The sequence below is a fragment of the Echinococcus granulosus genome (genome assembly GCF_000524195.1).
Source record: "Echinococcus granulosus chromosome Unknown EG_S00039, whole genome shotgun sequence".
NCBI classification, from domain to species: Eukaryota; Metazoa; Platyhelminthes; class Cestoda; order Cyclophyllidea; family Taeniidae; genus Echinococcus; species Echinococcus granulosus.
This window is the reverse complement of record NW_020170419.1, coordinates 480,585-489,681: the sequence shown is the minus strand read 5'-3', so window position 1 is coordinate 489,681 and position 9,097 is coordinate 480,585. Positions and strand designations below refer to the sequence as shown.

General features: G+C 41.0%; 1 protein-coding gene across 1 annotated transcript; it reads right to left on the bottom strand. All coding sequences in view use genetic code 11, as the record gives it.

Annotated features, from left to right (window-relative positions):
• Positions 1-2,705: 2,705 nt before the first annotated feature.
• Positions 2,706-7,185, bottom strand: EGR_05393 (Sodium-dependent serotonin transporter; the record flags this gene model as incomplete). The annotated part of the gene is made up of 13 exons (XM_024494642.1): positions 2,706-2,870; positions 2,942-3,121; positions 3,193-3,293; positions 3,344-3,443; positions 3,515-3,643; positions 3,734-3,846; positions 3,982-4,106; positions 4,432-4,535; positions 4,899-5,033; positions 5,154-5,292; positions 5,404-5,680; positions 5,938-6,072; positions 6,888-7,185. The coding sequence occupies 13 exons, from the start codon at positions 7,183-7,185 to the stop codon at positions 2,706-2,708; spliced, it is 2,001 nt and encodes a 666-aa protein (XP_024350969.1).
• Positions 7,186-9,097: the final 1,912 nt, after the last annotated feature.

The following is a 9,097-nucleotide window of genomic DNA, read 5'->3' as shown; positions in this document are numbered from 1 at the left end:
CAAATTTTAGCAAGGTAATCTCTAAAATTTTTGGCAAAAAACTACCATCTGCCGTAAAAATCAAAATGATTTGAAATCTTTAAGCACGATTTTTTGATTAGTATTAACTGATGATCTCAGCTACACTCTAATAATTAGCAAAAAAGAATGAAGTACAATTTAATTTTAAGCCGTCACTAAGCTGTTAGGGATTTTTAAATTTGTGGTATCACCGAAGTTAGCGTATTACTGACAGAAAGGATCAATTAAGTCCGAGTAACGTGAACCAGTGTTCATGCTGCCGGTGGAAGTACGACCCGTGGAGACCTAAAGTATTCTATCATTACATAATATCGATATCTTTTTTCAGCATCACTAACATGTTGTTTGTAGTATATTGTTCACACAGGCAGTCTATGCCTGTGTTGCGTTACGCTGGATTTAACAAATTCTGCGGTTAGCCTCTGAAGGATGTAATCAAGCAAATGTGGGTTTAACCACCTCTCCACTTCCTTACTAACTATTTCTGCAAGAGGGGTTATTGCAGAAACCTTGGATATTACTTAGTCTCTAAGTAGCTTGCGCCCACAAATTGATTTATGATACTGGATATAAATATTTGCCTAGGCGATGAACAAGGACTTGCACTATGCCCTTCAACTTAGGTGAAATTATTTTGCCCAAGTGTGCACAAAAACAATGTTTAGTTTGGATGAATATAGGATCCAAATGCTGAAAAAAAGCGATATAGAAACCAACCATAATATGCGTTTATTCTTTTGGGTCCAAATATTTTTCTTAATTGGATGATTACGGAACGGCTCTTAAAATGTTTGTTTCAGATTTGAGTCTTGTTGGTTTTAAGAAAATATACTCCAAAGTACAGTGCGGATTTAGTGTTTCAGTCCCTTAAAAACAGGTTACTTGATGCTCCGCTTTTGTACTTTTGACTGCCAGCGTGGCCTCTGAACCATGCAGATGGCCCCACCTCTTCCATACACAAGTAGTATGTCTTCTGATACGCTGGGGACGCGATGCTATAACAAATGACAACAAATCTAGCATAACTTAGCAATGAGGGTTAAAATTTGTTAACATCTGTTGATCCTTTAATTTATCCTTGCTAACAGCCACCTGCGTTTTGCAATTTCCCTCACAATACATCCACTCTTTCCAACCTTAAATTTCAAAAAAATCTCTTATGCTTTGTCATTACTTAGCCAAAATTTTGCATTAGGTGACAGCTATATTCTTTCAAAAAATGAACCCTTAACAAAATTTATAAGTTTTGATTGTGCAATACACTTTTTTAGCTGTTTAGTTTAAGGTCATCCTGTAGTAGAACAGATTCAAAGCGCCTTAAGCATTGTTTGTGATAATTAATGCCTTAAAATAAGTTAACAAAGACAACTATCACAGTATCATTGTATAAGTTCGAAGACATTGTTTTAGTACTTAACTGTAGTTGCTCCTCGAAAAGGCCCTAAATACGAGGCTAACATACTCGATTTTGTTTAGCCTCAGTCACTGTTATTTGTAAACAGAAACGATGATCTGCTGGTGAATGTTGCTTCCGTTACACCCACGAGAAACAAACCCCCCTGTACACCGATTATCCATAGTGAAGAGTGCCTTCTGTGAACAAAGAATCCACCTTTCCTATGCGTTTGCTTGATTTGTACCGGATTTTTCATCGAGAAGTAAGTTAAATAGTAGTAGATTAAGAGTGCTATAGACAACTAGCCAATTTTTTGAGACTGGAAATGAACCCTGGTGTAGAATCCCATTTCCACTCCTTCCTTGGGAGACGAGGACGATAGGAATGCGTGTGAAAAAAGACCAACCTCTACTTGCTTGTAAATTAGTAGTGGTGGGCATCTAGGGAGCGAAATGACATCAAACATTGCAAATATCAGAGCTGTAGGAAGTCCCTTGTAGAATTCTTCAAATTTGATCCCATAGAAGCTCTCAAAGGTAAAGCAGTTACAACAACCACAAAGGCCATCAAGAAGCCTACTCATCAGATGATTTGCATCAACCCATGCGGTATGATGGGGTTGCAGATGCCGCCTCATCATCTCTACTCCCCTGCTCCTCGTCCACAGCTCCCTGCATTCCGCTACAAGTCGGCTATGTCAGATTTATCAAAAATCATGCAAGATTTTCCTCACCGTCCGACACTACTTACTAGTAGTGAGCAAACGACGCAGTTCGATGTGGTGGTAGCGGTGACGGTGGTCCAACCACTCCTTAATGACACCTCGTTGAGTAACCAAACACAAATGTTTACTCGGAAAATGAGGTGTTGTCGGTGGACTGAATACATCCGTTGGCGAAGTAAATTACTTGCCCCTTTTTTCCAACCATATTTGGAGGGGCAAAAAACAACCCATCAGCTATTATAAAGAAAACCGATATGATCGCAGTAACATTTTTAACTACTTGACACTTGACAAGTGGTTCAGTAGGGTGGAGTTATTTGAAATTATAAAGTGACATCTGCAAACATAGGGAGGGAAGGAGGGTGAATAATTGAGACATTATCTGCCTGACCAAGCTATTTGTTACGTTTCCCTATTTTTCTATCATTGTTTGTTTTCTAGGAAAAAAAGTTCATGAAAGTTCTCGAAAAGTATGAAGGGAGAGAAACCGTTCATATATGATTGGTGCAATGGGGAGGGTAAATGCTGAGGGATCAATTTAACACTTGGATGCACTCAGGCGGTCTATCCCTCGTCTCCTTCGGACTGTGTATCATCGACTGCCTCCGCTGACTTTGCCACCTGCTCCTCATTTTTGTCTTTTATTTCCTGTTTCTTATGGCTGTTGGGATGGACGTGAAAGTCGGAGAAGGAAGGTCGTATTCCAGGCGTGAAAAGTGATTTCAAACGCTGCAAAAACAATGATAGGTGGAGAGATTTAAGGGTGTTAGTCAGGAAAAAGAAAAAGTAGCAATAGATACCTCCTTGAAGGAGCCACGTGCATTGCAGAAAGTAACGACAGCGAAGATGGGGATGGTGACTAGGGAAGAAAATACCAGCATCCACGAGACGACATGTACCCACGTGTCCGCCCGCACCGTCTTGCCCATCACGGTGATCTCAGGTGGGCGGAAGAAGGTGATGTTGAGAATGAAGATGCCCTGCAAAGTACAAGAGGAGTGAAAGGGCAAAAGAAGACGATGAAAAAGAAGAAGAAGTTTGTGTTACTCACAAGCATGAAGGCGGGACTGATGACAGCCCAACAAATCCGCCAGAACCAGCCCGGTTTAAAGCCCAGCATCGATTCTATATCTCGCGTAAATCGCCCTACACCTTTGGGGCACGAAAAAGGATTATTTGATAGGAAGAAACAGACAACCTACCATAGCACCAGCATAGTGCCACGCATTCACAGAAGACAATGAAGAGGATTGAAAAGGGTGCGCCATATGTGTCAAACAATGTCAGAATGTAATATCCACCCTTAAAAAGAACCATTCAATTACTTTATGGAGCATTTTAGCAGTACATCTAATATAAGGGGAGCAACTCACATTTGTTGTGGTGGGAAGAGCTCCCACATAGCAATAGATGATCATGATTAACACGACAATCTCTCTTCGTTTACGCAGCTTTGGCCAACGATCCAACAGGGCCGTGATTATCGCCTCCAGCCCACCAAACTGAAACGAAGTGTTGGTATTGCAATATTCCAGTGAATAATGCAAATATGCTACTTATTTTTTTCGAATAAGTGGACACGGATGACATACAGTACTGTCGAGGCCGAGGGTGATGAGCATCAGCATGAAGATGATGGCCCAAAAGGTTGAGCCGGGCAAAGTTGCAATAGCTTCGGGGTAGGCGATAAAGACAAGGCTTGGACCTAAGGCAAAGATTAGTGGGTAGCGGAATGTTACTCATCAGTATTAGCAGCACTGCGACGGAACGTGGGGCAGTAGTATGTGTAAATAAATAAATGGGTAATACTTTTGAGTTATGGAAGATGGCAGGCGAATACCTTCATTGGCGACTGTATCCATGGTTCTATTCATACGATAACACATGTGACCGAGCACGGAGAAGACTACGAAACCGGACAGAAAACTGGTCCCACAGTTGATTGCACTGGTTAGCATTGCATCGCTGGCAAATTCGCAGGGAGAACCAGTAATCAGATCATTGTTTTAAGAAAATCTAAGCCGATTTATCTGAAAATCTGCGCGTTTTGAGAGCGGCGGCTTTTATTGGTACTGATCATTTAGAATAAGCTTTTGAATTGTGCAATTAAAGAGTAAATATTATACTCATTGATTGAATAACCACAACTAATTAGGTTTTCTATTCTAGAACCTCCTAATTCTTTAACAAAAGTTTTTTTAGATGCCTTAAAATTGATAGAGGTCATTCTAAGTGGATCTCTCGAAGCGCTAGAGAGCACGCGGTAATATTGAATAAACTTTTAACATACTAATAGCAGTTATTCCGGAATCGGTTGTAACTAGCTAGTGCCAGGAGGACGCCGAATCCGGGTCCAAGAGAAAAGAAAATCTGTGATGCAGCAGCATTCCAAACCTAAAAAGAAAAGTCTAGCACGTCTAGAAAGTCTGTTTCCAACTTAAAAGGCAATCTAAAAGGTAAATGGGGTTTCAACTCGGAAATTAACTATTCTGAATGATAAAAGAAATAAACGTTGAACCTCTTCGAAATGGACGGCTGATTAGGTGTTCCGTTAGATAATGAATAACTTGGAGACAGAGTTGTACTTTCTCCAAGATGGATCAGTTTACAACTTTGAAAACTGTCGAAAATGATGAAAAAATACCATTTCGAGTCAGATTAGAATTCAAGAGCAAAATTCCACTGCTATTGGAAGATAAAACGACAGAATACTTGTCTCTTCTATTAAAAGATGGTGAAAGGCGCATTTGCAGTCACCTCAATTGACTTGAGCCGTCCAAAGTCGGGCAGGAGGTAGTACTGTATGCCCATGAGGGAGCCCCTCAGCGTGAGACCACGAATAAGTAGGATGAAGAGAATCACGTAGGGCAGAGTCGCTGTTATCCACACGGCCTAAAATTTTAGAAAATCACTATACTTGACTATATTTACGTTCGAGTCATTATAGAAAGTAGTGGGATCAAATACTAAGATAAGCTGCGTTATCAAATAACCTAGTAAAGGCGTCCATACCTTTCCGCTGCTTTTAACTCCCTTCCACAGAGCAAAGTAGACGAGAGTAAAAACAGCCAGTAGGCAAAGTGCCACTTCCCATCTGATCGTGCCCAATTTGTTAAATCCGTCAGAAAACTGTATTTGTAACACACGATTGCTTGAACGAAAAAAATTGGCCGGAATTTAAACGGGAAACGCCAATACAACAAAAAATGTTACATTGGAAATAAAATGTATGTTCTAAAGATGACATTTTCTGAACACCTACTAGAAGTACTGTTCAGTTGACGAGTAGTAACCAGTGGTATTGACAGCATGCAGAGTATTGGAAGCGTCACTATCGGCAATGCCTGAGCTATTAGCTCCAGTGACTAACTTCTGGTAGACAGTGATACAGGTCTTGGGTGTGTTCCACCAATTATCGCAACTGTCCCAAGGAAGACGCAGGCGCATTGAATCAAACATGTAGAAGAGAGCCCAGGAAATGACAGTGTTGTAGTACCACGCGGTGTAGCTCGCAATTATGCAAATCCCATAGCCCAGACCTGTAAACGAAAGCAAATTTATGATAACACTTGCTCTCCCCTCCAACACATTAATTGTCTCCAAAACAAAGAAAATATACATTATTCTTAAATATACAGGGTTTTATTTGCGCAATGGGGCTTGGGTTTGCAAAAAATGCAAACCTATCTCTCCATCCTAAATTAGGCAGCTGAAACAGCAAAAAATCTCAACATCTAAAAGACATTATTGCTTGAACAAAGAAAGGTGTACAAAACGCGCCTTCTTGTAGGCTCACCAGTAAAGAAGGGACAGATTCGACTCCACACAGAAATGCATCCACTACGTTGGAATTGTCCAAGAGCCAGCTCCAAGTAGAACAGTGGCAGTCCGCCAAAGATATACATCAGCAAGTAAGGTATCAGAAATGCACCTATGGAAGATAATTGAAATAAGTTACACCGAGAAAGCATGGCATGACACATTTAACAACTATGCATACATATCCGGTGTTCTGTTTCGTTTTACTGACTGATTTGGGGTCTCGTATGTCCTGTTACTGTAGTCTTTGTTGCACAAAATATGCCCCATATAATTCATGGTTAAATGTCGTTTATGCCGATCCGTATAAAAACACCATACGCGGATCTAGGTACGACACGACTTATAAGCCGCGCTACCAAGAATGTAGTAATAAAGTGCCTTGTGTGAAATCGATCAAAGATTTAGGCTGTAACCCATACTATTCAATTACAATTCTGATTTTATTGTTTTTATTGCCGTTTACAAAATAAACTCTTCAAATTGAGGTTTTATAATACCCGCTTTCTGGAAATAATATTCTTGTACACACACATGGCCTTACTCAAAAATAACTGAGAGCACAAGATTGACAACTTTATTTGAAGAAATAAAAATGAATGTTTTTAGATCAAGGCAAAGTAACTGTTTTACGAAGTGATTTCACAAATACGAACAATATTTCAACAACTTTTTAATGTTCAGCACTTTGGAAGCCTATGACCATATTTTAAAGAACATTTTTTTAGGAAAAGCTTCATGGGTATTGGCTGATAAATTTCGCTAATCTGATTATTTACTTAGTATAGATCCTGAGATCTTATAAATTTCCTATTAAATAATTCAACTTTGGGTAAATCAATATCATAAGAAGTTAAAGGACGTTCTACTTTTGCGACCTTTCTGTCTATGATAAGTTAAACATAAAAGAGTCCTCTGTCAACGCACCTCCACCATTTTGATAACAAATATAGGGAAACCGCCATATATTCCCTAAATCCACGGCGAATCCAATCACAGAAAGGAGAAAGTCAACTTTTGTGTCCCATTTCTCTCGTTTTCGCTCGACTTTCGTAACACCTGCCTCTGCTGTCTCTACCACCACGGCTTCCACCAGCGATGGCGTCGGATCCTGCAGATTGCACGACTTTAAAGACTTGTCTTCCACAACCACATCTACAGCATTCCTGCCACTTTCCAAAACTTCACTTTTAATCTTGGCACCGTCGATGGTTATTTGTTGCATTTAGTACACACGGCTTGGCGTACTCAAAGTAGGAAAGTGAAGGGACCTACTGGAGCAACTTATAAATGAGGTCTAATGAGGCGTTAGGCGAGTGGTTGGCGATGGGATTAAGGGGGAGACGAGAATGTGACCCACGCACTAGTAGCGGGAGGAAGGGGGAGGGGTATGAAGGGACGGGAGTTTGATGGCCATCCATACATCTCCTTCCCTCGTCATACCCAAATATTCTTGCTGATGGTGTTACCAATGCATAGAAGAGCAGTAAAAGCTTAAAAATTTGCTTTTAAATCAAATAACGCACAAAATAGGCTACTTATAGAGGCGACGCATTGAAGCGCCATAACTAGAGGGTCCAATTAACTATCTGCTTTTTTCCTCCTTTTTGACAGTATAGAGGCTTGATATCACCAAATGGCGGCAAGATTAAAGCTTGCTTAGGAGGTTCACTTGTTGCGTCTTCTGCCCTCCCACTGGACCGTAAAATTCTGCGCCAGTGTGGACAAAAGTCCCCAAAGCGTTTTGGCAGTCTGGGGAGAACCTTCTTTTAAGCGTGTCTTTCCCCCTTACTTTGGATCACTCTTCTACTTTAGCCATGAGGAGTTCCCATGTAAACTGCAAACAATTAAGTCTGATTGTTAGTCTTTCTCTAGCTCCATCCCTCTCTCCTTCCTTCAACACTGCTTGCCTAGGACTCAAAAAACGTGTCGACTCGAGTTTTCCCTCTTGCATCCATCCGAAGCAAGGTTTTTAGCACCCAAATTCCAGAAAGGAAGCTGAACTGTTGGAAGGAAGCCTCATCAGTCCTGCAGAAGGGGATTTAACCTCAGCGTGAGCTACGCACCACGTCGACTTAGATGGGTCCAAAGTCGTGTCAACTCTGTGGACTGCTTCAGAATGGGTTATGATTTACTGACTCGGCGCTACTTAAGACTGCGTGAAACTCCACAATGAGTGCACTCACAAGCGGAGCTACCAATCAGCAGAAATTTCTTTTTACAGCTCTTCTTATACATCTAAGTGGACAACGTTTGATGGGTAGAAAAGTGGAGGCGGTCGTACTTGCTCCTGGCCCGCTTTTAAACGCTTTAGCGCAAAATATAAAATAGAGAATAATGGTGAGGTACGCTTATACTTGTGACGCTAAGCTCAAATGCACGAATCACGCTGACACTTATTTGTGATACTAATACATTAAGTTGGTATATTTTCACCAGGATTCTATATTGATGTGTGTGGGCTTTTAATCCGGATTTTAAGATCAACTCTTCCTCTTTGGGAGGTCAAACCGCTCCCCTCTACTCTACCCTGGCTACCTCCGTTTTTTTGCCTGACACCGCTCGCCCTAGGGTCTAGGGGGTATGCAGAGGATGCGGTGAGGCAGTACCTCTTCTCTCAAAGTATACGTTTTTGCAGAAGCAGATCTTGCGACGTATCCTCTAGAAAGTTGCATAAGATTATAAAATGATTTCCCATACCACCTCTCACCGACCGCCAAACCATCGACAATACCAACTCCGATTAGGAGTTATAACTCATAAGCATTTTTTTTAGAAATCACGTTATTTACTTGAGTACTGTAGAGGCGATTAGCACTTGGTGCTGAGAGGACTAACCACTGATCGTCTTATTTGTCCGAGTTGGAGGGAGGGTGCGGGAGGCTGGAGATGGAGGGATTAGAGGAGGGCTCTCCTCTACCTATTATCATGGCAAGAGGAAATCGGTTGAGGGATTTGCCCTCTAATTATGTGCTAATCTGTATCCTCTTTAACCACAGCCCTGCCTAAATCCATTAAATTGCAGTGACCTAAGAAGCAGAACAATGCTTCTGGTAATTATTTGATGCAATGGCAACAGTTTAGCAGTAGTTTAGTTAAAAGAGGCCAGTTTAGTAAAAAAGCATTATTTCTTTCAA